We start from the raw sequence: 20,722 nt of genomic DNA on the forward strand, positions 1-20,722 counted from the left end.
GTAGCAGTGAATATGCACAATTCTACAAAATTCAGACAGAATTCCTCACACTTACATACTTCTGTTTACAAGAAAATCAACATGTCCTGTGAACATTAATCATAATTTATACCATATTTGCTATTTCAATATTACATATCTTTGAAACAAAATTCAATTATTCTCATAAATGAGCAATTACACACGAACTATTTTCTCAACACATGAATGTAACAGAACTAAGGGATGAATTAACAAACATATAACAAAACTCAATTGTTAGTTGTAGTATACAGTTGTATGAAATTTCAATATACCTACACTAAAAGTGTAATTTAATGCCCAAATAATTTTGGTGGAGTAAGAAGAGAGAATGAGAAAATGCGAAAAGGATAGTAGCTGGGAGAAAGAAAGAAGGAAATCATAAACACAAAAAATATATTTCTTGTTAAACTGGAGACGTATTAATAAGGATTCACACTTCTTTAATGCAAGGAGACTGCCCACCACTGTGGATTAACAGCATGTTTGACTGAAATGAGCGGGCCCGGTTTCAAATCCTGGTTGGGATAAGTTACCTGGTTGAGGTTTTTCCGAGGTTTTCCTTCAACTAACTGAAGCAGAATTGCTGAGTAACTTTCGGCATTGGATTTCAGATTAATTTCGCCATCACAATTACACTTCCCCTCTTTCGTCATCATCTCCGTTTCTTTCCTAGGTTTCAGGTTTGCTCTGATGTAGAGTCATCTGCGGGCTATCACCAAACTCGGACCCTGTGGATATGTGGTCATTCGTTGTTGGTGGTAGTGCTATACACCAAGGGCTCTCCACTGGGCTCATGGTAACTTTTGGGACTGCAGTGAGGACTAGGTGGAATGCTAAAAGGGATCATGTAGGCCAGTGATGCGATGCTTATTAGTAGTTCCAAGTGCAAGTTTTTTTTTTTAGCTCTCTCTAAAGGCGCTGCGCTTTTCTGTCCAAGGTATATTGCTAATACAGCAGTAAGAAAGGCAGGGACGTCCAAACTTTCTACTATAATGGGCCAATAATTACTCTAATGATTGACCTTGGGCTGCAATAGTGTACTTAATATTTAAAAACCGTACGTGTAATTTTTTGTTAATATTACGATGAGACTGTAATTTAATTACCGATAATTAATTTTATAAAATTTGGATTACTTAATTTTTTAAAATACTTAAATATAAGGGCAAGCATTATTACCTAATGAAAAGTGTGGAACTGGTGTTTTGAAGACAATAAATTGTCAATATCCAGTCTCTGCTCTGTGGATCTCAGAAGTAACACGTCCTGGAGATGCTCGTCATTTAAGCTTGATCTTAATCTTGATTTCTGAATTTTCACTTTCGAAAAATGTTGGTTCACATATGTATGTTGAAGAAAACATGGAGATCAAACGCTGAGCTTGGTTTTTCACGTTCGTTTCCCTTGAATTTATCAAAATCATGAAAGTGTTTTGTCTGGTAATGTCTTTTAATATTATATTCCTTCATTACAGCTATGACATCATTGCAAATAACACAAATCACTTTGTTCCCACGCTCTTTCACAAAATAATTACCGAGCCAAGATCCATTTCACTTTCTACACTCACTATTGACTTTGGTCATTTCGAAAACATTTTGCACTTAAGTAAACCTGACACCACACTACCGCACAGTGGAACACTGATGAAGAATTAAGAATGACAATGAACGTTATAGAGTTAGTGGATAACGAAATGTAAGGGATGAATGACCTACCCTGTGGCAACTGAACGGCCTGCCTTGGGATAGGGGTGGCCATGCAACGTCTGCTAATCTCCAAACTCCAGTCACAGGGTAGCATTAGATAAGTTTCCGGTATATAGCTTACTCAATGAAGAGAATGTGATAGTCTTCACTTTCCAGGAAGTAACAGTTACAGCCTTCAAACTTTCGAGTCATTCTCAAAACACATTATGCTGCTGAAAATTGAACTTTATAAAGTTACTTAAAATTAACGAAATAATATTCAGATCATGGCGGACCACTGAAACGATCACAGTGGGCCGTAGTTTGGAAGGCCCTAGTCTAAGGCATCATGTCTAAGACTAGTGTTACAGAATACATGTTGGTTCGAGTCCTCATGGAGAAAGAAATCATCTTATGAAATTTCGGCCAGTGTATGGAACCGATGCCCATCCAGCATTGTGATGCATTTGGGCAGCTATAATAATTAGCGAAATCTGCTTATGACAACCATCTGGAGGGGACAATCATGCTAACCTCCATTCTGGTTCGATGATTGTTCGTCTCTGAGGAAGCATGTATGTAACGTGAGGCAAGCAGTCAGGCTGGTTGGCCTGGCTCTTAATGGGCCATTGCACCACGGATTTATTTTATTTTATTTTATATGTGTGAATGGCAGGTCTACATTTACATTTCTTTTTACTTCATGGCTGAAATATTTATGCCAAATTCGAAGCAACTGTTCCAGGAGAACACAGATGAATCAAAAATAGTACCCAATCAGCAAGAATTATTATAGCAAGCTTATTTCTTTTACAGCTCTCCTTACAAGGCCAAGACATGTCTAAGCATATACACATTCATTTCCATTAACAAACTGGCAAGGGATAAAAAATTAATCCAGTCACTTCAATAAATATTAATTTATGATTTTGAAAAAAGAAAGCAAAAAAGTTTTTAGTTAGGGAAAAATTGAGGGATGGGTTAGGGGAGAGAGGAGGAAGGGGAGGGTCAGCTGAGAAAGAGAGCGAGAGCGAGAGTGAGAGAGAGAGAGACAAAAGAAAAACGTAAATGGGAGACAGATGAGAGAAGAAACACAACTGTGTCTGTGTTTACTATGGAGCTACAGGGAATGTTGCAATGGGAGTCTCCAATTTAAAACTCAAATTAAAATTGTGGTTAAACCACGCACTTGAAACAACAAATGAAAGCATCAAGGTTATTATATCAGCAGTGAGATATAAAATCACAATATTCTCAATGCTACGAATGTACGTACAGTTGAATCCCTAATATCCGGCACCCAAATAACAGGCAATTTCAAAACAACGTCACTTTTGAATAAGAAAAAAAAAAAGTACGAGGAAAATTTAACAAACAAGTTACAAATTGAAATAGCAACCTACAATTTTTAATGAGGCACATAAAGTTATCAGATCACCATTAGATGACAGTATTATTGATGTGCACACAAACGAAACAAAGAAACATTAAACTAGATTGCTAACTTCACATCCAGAAGTGAGGCTTGAAGCCATCATTTTTAAGCAGACAAGAACCTGTGTTGGCTCCACAGATTTCTGTTATATGTTATATAGATGTGCAACATACATCCTGAGCATGACGTTATCACAAAATGCCGATGTTATGTGCTACTTGTGGGTGCACAAGCAGCTATTATGTGGGAAATACGTACTTTCTTGTCCGCTCAACAAATGACACAACAGCTAATTCACGGCCTTAGTTCTTAAAGCTTTCGAGATAGCAAGTTAGCACTCTTGGTTGGTTTGGAAATAGCAGTAGCAAGATGACTGCACATTTACACGAGTGTATCAATATGTTTTACATAACCTACAAAATTATTTTGCAATTAACAGAAAAAAATCAGTTATTCGGCACTGCTGCCAGATACGAGGAATTCTACTGTGTATACTTGGGAATCAGTAAAATATATATATATATATATATATATATATATATATATATATATATATATATATATATATATATATATATACAGGGTTATTGAATACGATGTTAGGGATTTGATACTGGAATAAATGTCAAAATAATGAAGCATTTTTTTTTTTATTTTAAAATGTGTAGAAAATCCCAATAGATTTCTTTTTGATAACACAGTTAGTCTCAATTTCAGCATCATTCATAGCTCTGCGACATCAAGGAGATACCAGTATTCTATTTTCCTCCAAGTACACAGACATCATCATCATCATCATCATCATCATCATCATCCACAATGCTTGCTAAAGCATTGGTAATTCTCTATTTAAAATGTTCCAGGTTTCAGGTACAATTTCACATAATCATGGATGTCAATGGTAATGTACAAACTCACATTCACTTTCGGACTAACATGAGCATACTAATGAATCTTGTGGCTGCTTTATGCCCCACATTTTACAACTGTAATACGAGGACTATTCATAAAGTAATTTCCGTTTATTTTTTTACAAACCTGTGAATGATGTTGCAGAATTGGGAACAATATGTTTGAAAGCATACACTCTAGTTTATTTTTCCACATAGTTTCCAGTCACACAGACACACTTGTCGTAGCGTTTGGCGAGCTTTGAAATTCCGCAATCGTAGAATTCGGCCGCCTGCAACTGAAGCCAACCTGTGTACGACGCTGGTTTTCAACTCTTCGTCATCGTCGAAGCGCTTCGAACCAAGCCACAGTCTTCATGTGCATGAAGAGATGGTAATCACTAGGCGTCAAATCTGAGCTATAGGGAGGGTGATCCAATACTTTCCAGTTGAACTCTTGCAGTTTGGTCGCAGTACGACGCGCTGTATGTGACCGGGCGTTGCAATGCAGGAAAATCACCCCAGAGCTCAACATGCCACGACATTTGTTTTGAATGGCCCTTTTCAAGTTTGTTAGTGTGTTACAGTAACGCTCAGGGTTAATTATACCATTCCTCTCCAAGAACTCCACTAGCAAAATTCCTTTTTTGTCCCAGAAGACAGTTGCCATGAGTTTCCTCGTGGAAAGTGTTTGACGACACTTTGTGGTTTTTTTCGGGGAGTGAGTATGGCCCCACTGCATTGATTGAAACTTTGTTTCTGCATTCACATACCCCATCCAAGTCTCATCTCCTGTCACAATCTGATCGAGAAAAGCATTGCCTTCTCTTTCGTAACGCTCAAGAAAGGACAGTGCTGTTCCCATCCGCTGAGCCTTTTGTTCCTCAGAAAGGAGTTTAGGCACCCATCTGGCAGGAAGTTTCTGGTAGCCCGAACCTTCGGTAATCACTTTGTACAGAAGAGTACGACTAATCTGTAGAAAATCCTCACTAAGCTCTAACCCTTTCGTCAACCAAACGAATCAGATCTGCATTCATGATACTCGGTCGACCACTTCTCTCTTCATCATGAACATTGGTTCGCCCATTTTTTAACATACGGCACCACTGTCTTACACCACCTTCACTCATTACGTCTGGCCCATAAACTTCACAAAGTTGGCGATGGATTTCACTAGTTTTATAGTTTTTGGCCACAAGAAATAGGCCATTATTACAGAACGTACCTCACACCTGGCGGGACTTGCGATTGCAGCACACATTTTGACAGCACGTGGCTCAGAGAGGAACAAAGACACGACCTTGACTATACCGCTGCTCGATGCGTACTTCTTCAAGGTACACTCCACTGCAAGAGCGGCGCCACTGTCTCTGTTGTTACGCACGCTATATGAAAACGTAAGTTACTTTATGAATAGCCCTTGTAATTAACACAGCCATTGTTGTGGAATGTAACTCTGTCAGTGAAAATTAAATGATTGAGTAGTTAGTAACAATTAAATTATTTCAATATTATCCTCCCATCTACGTCTCGACCTCCCCAAAAGATCTTTTCCCCTCAGATCTTCCAACTAACATTCTATACGCATTTCTGGATTCACCCATACATGCTACATGCCCTGCCCATCTCAAACGTCTCGATTTAATGTTCCTAATTATGTCAGGTGAAGAATACAATGCGTGCACTTCTGGGTTGTGTAACTTTCTTCATTCTTCTGCTTTCTATGGCATGTGCTTTGCAAATTCGACAAGTTTCATCTTTCAACCGAATTTTGTACCTGTGCAATCAGTACAATCACACGTCTTCTCTGGCCCTAATCTCACACTCATCGATTTTTTCATGTGGGGATATACAATAGAGAATGTTTACGAGAAGAAAATCTGTTACCTGCACAACCTCAAAGACAGATCAGCAACATAACAGCAACTGTTAAAGCCTGACATGATTGAATATTTTTGGAGGGAAAGAGAATATTGCCTGAATATCTGTAGAATTATAAATAGTGCTCACAAGACTTACTAAGGTAGGACACAAAACATTGATTTTTAACAGAAAATCAATTATTTTGTTAGTTAATTAAGTAAAATGCCAAACATCTTATTCAATGACCCAGTATTTTGCAAATCTCTGCTACACGACAATTTGTTCCTGAGCTCTAAAAAGTTGTGACAAGGCACAGCTAGTAAGATTATTTGGTCTATCAGTGTTCAACCGTGACATGTACATGAAACTCGAAACTGGTTGCATAAATTCATTAAAATGGTTGAATTAAGTGCCCTTATATTTCACTGATATAGTTCATGGCTAAAACATATTCAAAACAAGTCAAATCATTAGCACTTCAATAGTTGAATTTTCAGTCCCAATATTGCACAGGGCATTGAGTGCTCGAAGTGTAAAAATATATAAATGCCATATTTACAGAAATGATCCTTCCACTAACGTGTGCTAACATGTTTCTTCTTCATTTTCTTCCATTTTGAACATTCTCTTACCATGACCTTCTGTACTATTTTCACTACCTGTAATTAAAAAGAATTGCAGTGAGCATATCACACAAAGTTTACTAAAAAAAAAAAACGCTTTTTATAAGATACTTCATTCTTGGCATGGTATATGTTAACCAATACACTACTGGGTGTTCATTTCAAAGTGTGTCATGACGTCACTCTTGTGAATCAGCGATTTGAAGAGAGTTCCAGCTTTTATGTCAGAGAAGTTGCCTATTATTCAAGGGGTTCAATCTGAACATGAGAACATGTACGGTATAACTTGAATGTTGTAGCAACAGATGGCGGTCTGTAAAGTCTGTGTGCTATCATAACCTCTTTCGACCTGTTTTACGCGGCCAAGTCGTATGCAAGGTATTTGTTATCATCGCTTGCGTACCGCAACATTCCACAACAAAAAATCAAATGTTCCGTGTCCATGTTGACCATCCAAGTTAATGTCAACAAATACGTAAGTAATCGTCTTAACCCTCTCGCCATATCCCAACAGTAAGAAAAAAACTCACCTCAGTACGTGTTTCCAAACAGTTCACATTCCTGCCACTACCAGGGTTACCATACGTATTGGTACATACTCTTCAGAATGAATGCCGTACTTGCTAGGCAACTTCTCTGGCACATAGGTAATATGCCTTTGCGGAAGTGTAGGAAGATTGAATTCTCTAGGCTCATCGGCTAGCCACATGACGGCATACGGCGAGCCATGACACACTTTGAACTGAACATGCAGTATATCCACAGAGATACTGCAGGGCCGTGAATATTATAGCACCAGCTAGAAGATTATCATTTGTCCTACTTCAAGTTGCAAGCATACTCGTGAACTGTACATGGATGATAAAATGCCTGATTTCAGAATTTTTATTGAAACATTGGCAATTATATGTTTCATAAAATTATTCCACATTAAACAGAGGATCGAAAACTTAGTTTCCTATTGTATTACGAATTCTTTCATTTGAAAAATCCATCGCTACAGACTGTTCAAAGAATTTTATTTGTATTCAGTACTTCTAAGAAGAATTTGAACACAAACTAGAACAGATAGATGGAGAAATTCTAAGCAGCAGAAAGTCATGAGAAGAAATTCGATGCAAGGCAAATACAACATGTAAGCCAAGGACGGGGAACTCATATTGTAAACAGAGCAGCAAGCATGAATACCTACATACAACAGCAACTAAGGTAGAGGAGAAGCTAAGCCCTCTGAGAGAGGCTGTTCCCTACTGCTGGTATACAGTAGTGGCAAAAAAAACTGGACCGATAGAATAATCAAAGTCCCTGAAATGAGCCACTGCGCATTCACCAGACAGCGAGTAATCTTTGAAACTGTTGTAGTTTCGACTGCTGACATAGCCCATTTCGAAAGCCATTAGAAAATAAGCTGGTAAAATTCATGTTCTGGGAATAATAAGTTAATTAAGTAGTAAAATATCGCTGCAATCGAAAAGTATTGGGAATAAATTTGAATAAGGAACAAAAAAAAAAAAAAAGTTTCCTTCCCAGGCAGGATTCGAACCACGAAAGTCTTAGTTACCAGTCTATTGTGCTGTCACTGTGAACAAGCTCTGATATCAGCTACAAGGGTCAGTCCGGTTTTTTTTTCTGGCCACTACTATACACAAATGCAACACAATTTCATTACTGCAAAATTATTAATGTAAATTACACCTCTAAACAACTTTTAACTAATTGATTAACTAGTGGACTTACTCGTGTTAATTATATAAGATTTGTCCAGCTTACAGCTGTTTCAGTGCTTCACGCACCATCCCAGCACTGAAACAGCTGTAAGCCGGACAAATCTTACATAATTAACACGAGTAAGTCCACTAGTTAATCAATTATATTCAAGTGTTAAAAGTAGTGTACGCAAGATTCAAAATGGATTATCAAAACTTTTAACTATTACTCAGATAATTCAAGCAGCAGCCTGAGTATAATTCTTTCAAACTTTCGTAGTAACTTTCTCAAGCATACGGGAATTCCAACTATCCAAGAGTTTGTCAAATAAATTGCACAGAATTTGGGAGGCTGTTTTAATTACTAGGGATTAGGCCAACCTGAAATTTTATTCTATGCAATTTGAATGTAGCAGAGATGGCTTAAACTCAAACCTAGAATTTGTGAATAGACCTAATTAAACAAATCATGAAAACCATCTACACTTACCTAACTGACTACTGTATTCTCCTGTCCCCATTCTGAGAATATATGGTATCACACTATCTATTTGCACATTTCCTATCAAGCCAGCAAAGAACAGTTCTTCCATCACTTGTGGCTGAAGAGCCCTTAACGGAGGAAGCCGAAGGAGAAGACGAGGAAATCTGTCCCTATCTTCTGGGAAAGTTTGATTAACGTAACTTCGCAGTTCCTGGAATGCCTTCTCCTGAAACTTCTCCACCTGCCTCCTGGCCGAGAGTCCGGGGTGATCTGCAACATCAAAATCACGAGATTCAAATCAGTCTCCATTTTATCGTTGCAGTAACAGGGATCAGACAAAAGTGAACTGAATATAAAGGTCGCAAGATTGAAATCTTACCAAAAATATTAACTGTTGTAAGGATCACCTTACAACACCACTGTAAATATACAACAGCTGAAATTTTAGACTGACATATGAACCTTGACATGTAATTGATATGGAATTGTAAGACAGACTTTTCGAAATTTTGAGTGTAAAGTATTCTTTCAAATTATCCAAGTTTGAAAAATAGCAAGTTAATAGAAAATTATATTTCGGAATATGCATTAGGTCTTTCTCTTGTTAAATATTACTGTACCTGGTTAACATGTTTCGGTCTGCTATTGACCTTCTTCAGAACTGGTTATTGCTGGTCTTGGCGCCTTTTTGTTTTGTTTCCTGTGGGGGTGTGTTTGTGTAGTGTAATGTGGAGTCAAAGAGTGTGTGTGTTCTGAAATTGAGTTGTGTTGAGAATTTCATTTGGATGTGTTTTTGTGTGTCTGTATATTTCGTATTGTTCTAGTGTGTTGAGTTTCTGGCTTTTTGGTTGGATATGCAGAATTTCCATGCCTGTGTTGATGTCTCTGCAGGTGTGGTTAGCATTTGTGATGTGTTCTGCATATGTGGAAGTGTTTTGTAATTTTGTTATGGCTGTGATGTGTTCTTTGTAACGTGTTTGAAATGATCTGCCTGTCTGTCCTATGCAGAAGTTATTGCAGGTGTTACATTTGAGTTTGTATACGCCTGTGTGGTTGTATTTGTTTGTTTGTGTTGTTTGTGTGTTGAGATGTTTTTGTAGAGTATTATTTGTTCTGTATGCGATGTTGTAATACTATTTAATCACTTTCCAGCATGTGCACTATATAATTCAATAATGAAAGGTTTACTCCGCAAAGAGTTGGAGATTACTTTTTGAATTTACTTCATACTTCCTATCGAAGTAAGATATACTCGTAATAATTATACCACCAACAAAACCAATGCTTAAAAATAAACCAAAGTCTGGCAATTTTGTTTCAACAGCGAATAAGTTTAAATATATTTCTTTGCATCGAGTCTGATGTGCTTCGTCAGATCGACTTTGATAACATCATCAATGCTTTCTCTGTGAAGAAAGTGCGAATGAAATCTTTATAATTCACAAGTAAGATGCATGTATTTTGTTTCCAGTAATTTATTGTTTCCTGAATTATAACATTTCATTTAAAACTAATTTAAACTAAATATGGCCTGTAGGCTATAATAGCTGCTCATAAATTAAGTGGGAGTTGGGGGGGGGGGGGCCGACAAATTTCAGCACTGCCTAGGGGCGGCACTATACCTAAATCCGGCCCTGCTACTAACGCATCAAGTTGAGAAGTGCATCTCAGGGAACTCACCTGCACTGAAGAGTGTTATTGCTTTGAGGTACGCGTATTCATGTTCATCTACCTGCAGTCTCGCCATACCATGAACATACTCCTGCAGCTTACAGATATGGTCTGTTACCTGCAATACAAATTAATTTTTAAGAGCATTCCAGTAGACAAAACAACAACGTATTCAGCTTGTGTACTTTAATAGCCTACCACTCGGCTCATAAACTTCGACTGTGGGGGAGGGGGAAAGCTGATATTCTTTAGATGTAACACTGCTGTAAACTCCATCACATTGTGGCATAAATGGTAATGAGAAGGCCAATATGTTGACACAAAACTCAAATGAAAGAAAAACTACTCAATTTTCGCGATTATTTCAGTAGTAATCTGCACAAGATTGGTTTTTATCATTGCAAGGCAGTTCACTCCGTATAGGACGAGAAAATACGTATATGGAGCATCTGAAGTCTTGCCAATCTTTGAAGATGCATTCAGATCAGAGTGCTGCATTGGAGTTAAATCGCTCGCTTGAACTCGGTTGAGTGTCGCACCCTCGAGTGAGATACAATCGGTCGTGATACGCTCGTAATAAATAGAAGCACAGTACAAGGTCATCTCACCGACATGTCTTATCTTGTATGGAAGGCGACACATAAGATACACATATGTTTTGCTCACACAGTAAAAATAAGGCTTTATTTTCTGCGTTTATGACAAACATTTAATGGAACAGTCAATGGAACGTACCAAAACAGGAACATGAAGTTATAAATAAAATAGTATGAAAAACTTCGATATACAGTTATTATTGGTAATTAATAATTATTAAATATTTGATTTACCACATATATAATATGATAGGTCCATACATAGGGTTTCGCCTATATACTGCAACAATGTAGAAATGTTTTACAAAATATTATTGATAGCAGTAGATTAATAACAATATTTACAGAGATAACATCACAGAAAATATAATAAAACGAATAATCGTGCTGCACAACTGTTACAGACGCAAAGATTGATACACTAATTATTAGAGATTATTATTATTATTACTAGAAAACTTGATACAGTTCTTGCATTATCGTGATTGTGTTCTCCGTTTATAATAATTACATTTACATCCAATAACATCTATCAGATGTGGCAAAAACAAAATCACTCCTGTGTGGGGAAAAAAAAAAAAAACATTTACCTACAACATTTGAAGGGTACACGGGAATAACGATCAAGGTCCATTTTAGAAAGTTTCGAGAAAAACGAATTTTAAAGTTTAAGCACTTAATACTTTGTTGTGTGTGTATTTAATAGAAATTGACGTAGTGGTATGTCAAGAACGATGATTTCTTATTACTAGCTAGATCACATAATAGTACTTCCTCTCCACTATAAGGTAGCAATATCAACTCAATTTCGATTTTTGATGGACCTTGATAGTTTTTCCCGTGTACCCTTCATTTATATTACATTTCAAAGCAAGTTTTGTACTTGTACTATGGAGAGGTTAGTTAAACACTGGAAAGTTTTGAAATGATAAACATCTATGATGTTACTACACAGTTCATCACTGTAACAAGAACGACTGTCTAACACTTGGCTTATACAGTTCGAGGATTTATTGCTCGTGACAATTTTACCCATCATGCATGTGCACTACCTATCGGATTATGCTATGAACTACTTGGCGCTCGAGCGAAAACGTCCGATGCAGACCTCTGATTCAGATATTGTAACCAAATATTGGGAAGCAAGCAGGAAAATGATTTAATTGTCAAATACTGAGCACTAGATACATATAAGTGCCATCACAGTAGTCTAGTGACTACAGTGCTGGACTTATCCTGTGGACCTGAGTTCGATTCCCAGCATACCCCCAATTTATAACTTGTGTTGGACAAGCCCGTGGTCCAGGCAACATGTGTTTTCTCCGGAGCTACAGTTCCCCTGAGACATCCAAACAATTCTCCATCATCATAGCCACTGGCATAGCTCGGTCGGTTAAGGCGCTTGCCTGCCAATCCAGAGTTGCACTCGGGCACAGGTTCGATTCCTGCTTGGGCTGATTACCTGGTTGGGTTTTTTCCGAGGTTTTCCCCAACCGTGAGGCAAATGTCAGGTAATCTATGGCGAATCCTCGGCCTCATCTTGCTATCACCAATTCCATCGATGCTAAATAACCTCGTAGTTGATACAGCGTCGTTAAATAACCAAGTAAAAAAAACTGTGTGGAACATCCTGAAGAAAAATCTCCACATGAGAAAAATTGCAGCATGCTGGTTCCTCATAACCTGACATAAGCACAGAAGTGGCACCGATACGCAATAGCTCAACTCCACCTACAGAGTTACCACAACAAAGGAGGTTGGTGATAGCAAGATGATATTTGGCGAGATGAGGCCGAGGATTCGCCATAAATTACCTGACATTTGCCTTATGGTTGAGGAAAACCTCGGAAAAAACCCAACCAGGTAATCAGCCCAAGGGGAATCGAACCCACGCCCGAACGCAACTCCGGATCAGCAGGCAAGCATCTTAGCCGACTGAGCTATACCGGTGCGCTACACAGTTTGACGAGTGAGTCCGACTTCGATGGATAATTCTCGTACAGTCCATTGATGGTCAACAGCAAGGAGATGTCGCACAAATGAACAGGTGACCTGTGAAAGCCACATGTGTCATCTCATTATAACCCGTACAAAATGCAGAGACCCATCTTACAACCATCCAATACGGTAGTGCATCATTGCCACAAACTTCTAGTAACCCTTGATAACATTGGCGTGCATTTCTACCACGGACTACCTCGATTTTTATCCACAATCGCTGCTCAAGGTTAGTAAACTAAATGCAACCACACATAATAACATCTGTTGTCATAGCAACTGGATTTATCATTCAATACATCGACAATATCTCCAACTACAATCACCACTTGTCTCGTATCGCATGCAAATGAGCACTACCCATTCCCGGCAGTGTTGCCACTATTTTATTTACAACCCATGTATAACACTGAAATTCTATTTGAACTCAGATTTCTTATCTAACTATAACTAGTTACCTGTTTTATGTGCAGTGCTGAAATCTTTTCTTGTACTACTGAAGCTTGTAGGTGGTTTATAATGGATGACAATATTGTAGGCAATGATAAAATTTCAGAACACTGTGCCAAACCCAGAGCAAACAGCTCTGCCCAGCATCCTCTCACCAGCACCACGTGTGTATCGGAACTGTAAAAAGAGACAGATCAACAAAATTAAGCACACAGTCAGATGGTCCGCATTTCTATCCATGTTTGAATTAGAGATTTAAAATACATTACAGCATTGACTCAGCATAACAGGCATAACAGTGAACTCTCTAAATATATGTTTATATAGCAATTCATCAAGTATTCCTCCATTTAAAAATTATTTTCCGGGTCACTTAGAAAAATTCATGTTTCGTCACATGTAGTAAAAATTTTGAAGTACATGTGGTTATTCTGTCACTCATCTTTAATTGGTAATTTAAAAACGCGGTATGAACTACGCATTTATCTGCAGTCTGTGAAAATGGAAATAACGAGATGTTACTTGGCATTTGAAGTATGGTATTACCTGGCATTTGCCTTACAGTTGGGGAAAAACCCCAAACTAGGTTTTCAGCCAAGCCCAACCTCGGAATACAAGTTCCAGCTCATTAACCCTTAAGTTATGTCAATGGCTCAGGTGATTTGTAAATGAGCTTTAAGACACCACTCATGATGATAGATGTGCTTCTCTCAGTAATTCCAGTGTCAATTTATTTCACACACAACAATAAAAATTGTTTCACTGACTGGCTGAGGTAAATAACATCGTCTATTTTAAGGCACTATACCAGCATTACCTAGAGATACGCAAGAAAATTCTCGATTTTGAGCTGGGTTTGAAGACTGAACTCCAGAATTTCTAAAGGTGCATTTTGTGTTAGCTGTTTACAGGGGAGAAATTGACACTACTCTCTTCAAGAGGTACAGTATGTACCATTAAAACAAGATTACAAATTGAATTCAGTAAACTGTACCTTTCAACTCAACCTACTTTGCCATCATGCCCGGTGGGAAGTCGTGCTTCTGCCACTGAGATGGCAAGTGCGTTCGTGCAACTTAACTCGTTAAAACTTACAATGGAGCTTCATGCACAATATCTGGTTCTTCGATGATCAATATATCTGTCATTCTGTGATGCCACATGGCTATGCAAATAAAAAAAAATCGAAAGGGAATAAAGTTCATTATTTACTTTTTCTAACACCTAATTACAAAAATTAAGTCTGTGATTGTAATCTTGGGACTGTAATTCATGACATCAAGGAATTCTGTACGGTTTTAGTTTCAATAATTTTGTTGCCATTCTCGCAGAAGCTTTACAAATACCTGTCTGCTGTGCTAAACATCTCAGAGATTTGCGTGGGCTACGCTCTAATGCCGCACCAATTTCATCCAGTTTTTCCTTCGTAAGAACTCGGCACTTCTGTCGTTTTTTCTGTCATTTACAGAACATGTTTCACTGAATCTATTAAATAACCTTAATATTGTTTTTCTAGAGGGTACTGACCTGTCAGGAAATTTATATCTGAATTTTCGCCCTATTGAAGCACCCGATTTTCTATTCTTTATGTATGTATTGTATATGTAAATACATTCCCTTAATGAATATCTGTTTACCATGACGAAATGATCTGTTCATCTCAGCTAAACGAATACTGGCAGAGGCCAAGTTACAGATAAACTGTTTTATTTATAGACGTCGTAGTGTTGATATGAATGGGAATAGTATTGACTAGAGTTGACGGCAATTCGGAAGGCGGTTGTCTGCTAGCGTTTGCATCGAGAGAGATGGATAGATCAAGGCAGCATACAACATTGCCACATCGTACTTCACCAGCACGTGCAATACAAATAGCGCAGGAGAGAATTTAAATTATCAAAAGGCAATAACGACCTTAGCCGTTGATTACTGTAAGCATGACACCAAACAAACCCTGTTTCCTTCACTAACAATATTCTTTGCACGGTTCTCAATCCCACACCACATGCTTCTGCAGTCGTTTCTTGCATGTTGGCAACGTTGCTGCCAGCATCAAGATGGCCGAAAACGTTCTGCTCATTACCGTTTTTAAAATAATTACACACCTTAAACACTATTTTCCACGCCTGCTTGTGTAATACTTGTCTTTTTACAGTCTCTTCTTCCATTTATTTACCTTACATATACACAGTATATGTTAGTGTTACTTATTCAATGTATTGAAACATTTGCACATGAACAAACGAACTCAGGAAGTGCTTGTTATAGGCTGATTCTGATTGGTTCTACTGTACAAGCTTGTGACGTCACATACCAGAAATGCTAAGGCGCATATAGAAGCTAACCACCTTCCGAAATGCCGTCTAGTCTAGTTGTGTCAGCAGCATACATGTCGTCTTGGTGGCAGAAGCGAGGCCTCCCACCGGGCACGCAACTGGTCAATCATGGCGGGAATGATGGCAAAGAAGTACTGTATTATTGGGAGGCGAGATCATCAAATATTTTCAACCAGAACAGAGATCTTATACTGTGCACACTGAATGCAGTTGCTTCATGTGCAGAATATTGTGAAGACACCCAACAATAGTTATTCTTTTGTTCATAGCTGATTCGGAATTCAGGTACTACAGTACAGCCGGTCGTTCTCCGGCCCTGACGTTTCTCGTGACCGAGGAAGATAGTGTTGCCGATACGTATAGACAGAATGAAAACTGTCACGCGCTCGACGGCCGATTTTGTGGCGCAGAATAAAAACTAATTCGAATGCGTAGGCTTGCCTATAAATCATTTTACATATAACTTAGATCACATCCTTCGTTAATCTAGACAGCTAGCGTAGATCACAAAAAAAAAAAAAAAAAACTAATGCAAAAGCTTATGTAAATCATTTTACACTTTTACACAAACATAGATCGCATCTTTCGTTAATGTACACAGCTAAATAATTATAACAGAATAAAAACTAATGGGAACGCATATGTAAATTATACATAGGCCTACAGTATATTATCACAGACTATGGGAATATCTTTATAATGAAAGTGTATCAAATGAAATAAACTCTACCTTCCTTAGAATCTGTTAATACTCAAGTGGAAGGACGCCACAGTTTTAACGGCTGTTTTTCCCACCTTCAAAGCATCACAAACTCTATCTACCACTTTCGAACAGGGAGAAGAGGTTCTCCATTGTCTCGCTCCTTCTCAAAATATTCACGCAATCTGTATATAAATTCATGACTTTAGCTCTTAAAAAAGCCGATTTTTTCCTTCTTTGATTCTGACAACCACTGGCCATATTACTATATCAATAATAAGGTTACAGGCACCGTAAATCACTCAAACACAAACAACACAACTACTTCGCCTGTACTATAACACAAAGAACTAATGACTCGTTCGCCACGTGCTTCGCATAAAAAAGAAGTGGCAACACCGCGCTGAATACATCAGATGCTCATAGCTGGTTGGTTCTAGCAGACAACTTTAACCTCTAGTGCCCGCCTCTCTCCCAGCAATGCAAACTGCGATTGAATCAATCTTCGCATATCAGAACTAAAGTCTTGTAACAGCAAATTACAATAGAATTAAAAACATTACTTTAAACCGAACCAGAGTGTTTTAAGGTTAAAATTTAGCAGAATAGTTTCATTCACAGTGGAATTTCGAGGTTCTTTTCACAACTTCAAAACGCCACAGGTTGGCAATGCTGGTCACTATCTTTCTCTCTCGTTCTCTCCTCTCTTTCCAAGCGAAATGTCAGAGCCGGAGACTGGCCGGCCGTAGTTTAGGTGGCAGGTGCACATGTATCGAAAGATAGCGGAAAAATTGTGCCTGGACAATTACAGCACACAATCTTTCCGTCATCATAAAAAAAAAACCATCAATAACGCCATCCGATTACTAAATCTGCTTAGTGCACACATGGCTGCTGTACACATAATGTATTTAAAAGTTCCCTTTGCTGTATTTATACAGTAATTCCTGCTGTGGAGTTAATTTCAATATCAGACCGCCATTGTTACATCAGACTGAATCAGACTTTGAACCAAAGGCATTTCACAAGAAAAAATGGCAAATTTACATTTATATAACAATAAATTGGATACATCACTTTGCTGTTACTCTTATCTTCATCCAATATCTGTACTTACATAAAAGTAGTTACGAATATTCAATTATAGGAATCCACATATTAAAATTGTAGTTACAGGTGTTGCATTAATTTGATTTAATTAATCTTGAAAGAGAAATCATGAAAATGTGATGTGACAACTGAATGAGGAACACACCTGAGCAACTGGAAGGCAGGGATACTTCGCGCCCAGTGCACTGACAGAAACAGTAATCTTGACGCGCTTTCACATATGTAATGAACGTTGAGGTAGGCTGGCATAGGACTAGGTGTCTGCAAGTTGAAAGGTATATGTTGCTCCAACAACAGAACACCTTCCAACTCAAATACTCCTTCACTGTCGTAGTCCACGTTCAATCCAAGACCATCATTTCCATTCAGGTTCTGTAACAATGTATCATTCTGTGCTGATACTTTCACTCAGTCTCATCTCTTAGGGCCGTATTCATAAACGAGACTTTGGATGAAGACTTCCCAAAGTCGACTTTCGTAGTGAAGTTTAACTTTGTTAAAAGTCCTATTCATAGACAATACTTCTGAGACTTTGACTTTGGTAAATCGAGATTTGACGATCTTATTCTAGTGTTGGCAATCAAAAGCACTGCCTTCTAAACGAATTAAATTAATAGATAGTTGAAATAGAGTAGGCATTACCACAATCAAAGCCATCTTTTGAGTCACAAATCAATAAAACAATTGAAGATCGGTACATGTTAAGCAATTGTTAACCGTTATTGCAGCTTTACATAAGAATCATATTATTCAAGGGCTTATTGTGAAACTAACGTAAGTACAAAAATGGACATTTTTAGGCCTTTACATCAATCGATAATGATTTGTTCTTCTACCTGGCCACAAAAAATCGTAACTCAGTTCGAACAGTTTTGTATATAACACAATTCGTAAATACAAAACATGATCGTATAGTTTATCTGAAATAATATTACCTGTTAAGAATTTTGTTGTGAATAAAACATCTATTGCAGTTACGTTAGTTTCACATTAAGCCCTGAAATTATTTCATTGTAAAATAATTTTGTTGTGAAGATATGGAAGATAAGATTCCACCAATGACAGGCTATGAAAGAGACATATTATCCTGCTGACATTTGGCAGAGTTATTCCCTGCATGTTTGCAGAAACTATTTAAAAATTATCTGAAATCAATATGCAGAAAACATTATTATGACGACCGCAAGGATTACAAATTAACTGCATTTCCAACTGTATAACCTATCCCCTATCAAATTAAATAGTAAGAATCAATATTAAGCTATTAATCCTTACCTATAGCGTAAAATCGCGATGAAATAAGTTGTATTATTTATTGGTGGAACAGGTAATCCTCTTTGATTATTCATCAATGAAAGTTGAAACATGGCGAGGATATTTAATACTGTCTGTTTATCACATCTGTACCTTGATTTGAATTTATAATCTATAATAATACGCTAAGGAACATGAGCAGCTTTAATAATCTCCTAGATGTCTTCAATATTCTCGGCAAATACAACAATTTCCCAAATATCAGTCATTTTCCTGTTCACAAACGAAAGTCAAAGTCAAAGTCTAGATTTTCGGCGACTTCGAAGTAAAGTCACGATTGAAGTTTACTTTCCTCAAAGTGTCGACTGTGAATAGGAAAATAGCGACTTTGTACTTTCCAAAGTCAACTTTGGTCCAAAGTCTCGTCTATGAATACGACCCTTAATGGCTACTTAAAATGAGCAGTGAAGTTTACTTTACCTTGGCCACCGTTTCCAGTGCACGAGATATCAAATTTTTGTCCCGCGCAAGACTGAAAGCATCACTAATTTCGTCATTTGCTAGGAAACTATCTGTGGAACCATCCTCTTCAAGACTGATTTGACTCGGAGACATCCGATGCACACTGTCTGCATCTGAAACAAATCAGGATGCTCAATTAACAGATCTAGTCTTTGAACAGAAAATTTCCCCATTGTAATATTGAAGGTAAATGTGTCTGTGCACCTCAGCTTTGTGCTTCAAGTCGTGAGGCTGAGCTGATCACAGTCATTCTGAACATATGCCACCATCACCTGCAGTCTTGTCATCCTGTTCCCAAACATTAATTAGTACATTACATTTACATAAATTGTAATTATTCAAGTCTGCTTCACAAGGAGCTATATCTGAAAGCCTGATTTGCATAATACAGAGCGTTCACCTATGGGTGGGGCCAAGAAAGCGGCCTGCCTGTGGTGTCACTTGCGGGAATAGTATATCCATAAGCTTCCGCTTTCTATACTATACCACAGTCAACTATATACAGTCACGAAGCTTGGGGTGATTTTTTGCAAATCTCGCGATAGTTGCTAGCCACTTGGAGCGCTGTGAGTACTAGGAACAATAGTAACATATGTAACATATGTTTCTCTAAAATGTAGTGTAATTCCATTAATAAAATTTAAAACATTGATTATGAGACATGTCAGACATAATTTACTTGCGAGTTAAGATGTAATATTATTTATGGTGTGAAAATTACGTTGTTCGTATGTGTAATACCTGCCTTTATTGCGATTAAATATTGCGAAATTCTTGTACATTCATTTATGCACGATGCAATAATTTTCAATTGCACCGCACGGATATTTAGATATGTTGAAATTATAGGTTACCTATGTTTACTGTACCAGTTGCCCCATTCCGTCTAAATTTAGTGATCTCCAATGCCTTGCCATTCATATGAAAATTATAGGTTATGTTTACTATATTTAACTTATATTCCTAAATTCGCAATCATACATTATAATTAAGCATAATGTCATGTATGATACCTCGGACATTCAATTTGTCTGTATTTTAATACTAAAATTGAATACTGAATTATTGCATTTATCTACTACTTAAGAGATGAAGTAACACAATTGTATGTACACTAATTTCATAGGAGTGGTATGGTAAATGTTTTGTCTAAAATTAAGGAAGGTAGATGTGCTAAATTGAAATCACAATATAAATTCTTTTTTATTAAACCTCAAAATAGCTTCCATTCTAAACTTGAAATGTTGACGCGAACAGATTATGTTAACATGTAAAATTCTCTTCACATTAAAATAACACAGTTTTGTAATTATTTCTGCAACAAGAAGTAAACAGAACTTATAACACATTACACTAAATAAAGCTTAGCAAC

General features: G+C 37.5%; 1 protein-coding gene across 6 annotated transcripts in view; it reads right to left on the bottom strand.

The window, feature by feature from the left end:
* Positions 1-3,726: 3,726 nt before the first annotated feature.
* The window catches only part of Hr78 (Hormone-receptor-like in 78), a 51,778-nt gene continuing 34,782 nt past the window's right edge, over positions 3,727-20,722 (bottom strand). For all 6 annotated transcript variants that reach the window (XM_069838250.1, XM_069838253.1, XM_069838252.1 and 3 more), the window contains exons 6-11: positions 19,309-19,463; positions 17,720-17,946; positions 13,437-13,605; positions 10,394-10,502; positions 8,720-8,983; positions 3,727-6,559 (exon numbers count right to left, since the gene is read on the bottom strand). In XM_069838250.1, coding sequence (XP_069694351.1) covers positions 6,486-6,559; positions 8,720-8,983; positions 10,394-10,502; positions 13,437-13,605; positions 17,720-17,946; positions 19,309-19,463 — 998 coding nt within the window. In that variant the 3' untranslated portion in view covers positions 3,727-6,485. The remainder of the gene's footprint in view (positions 6,560-8,719; positions 8,984-10,393; positions 10,503-13,436; positions 13,606-17,719; positions 17,947-19,308; positions 19,464-20,722) is intronic.

Source organism: Periplaneta americana, chromosome 10 (assembly GCF_040183065.1).
Source record: "Periplaneta americana isolate PAMFEO1 chromosome 10, P.americana_PAMFEO1_priV1, whole genome shotgun sequence".
In the NCBI taxonomy this organism is placed as follows: domain Eukaryota; kingdom Metazoa; phylum Arthropoda; class Insecta; order Blattodea; family Blattidae; genus Periplaneta; species Periplaneta americana.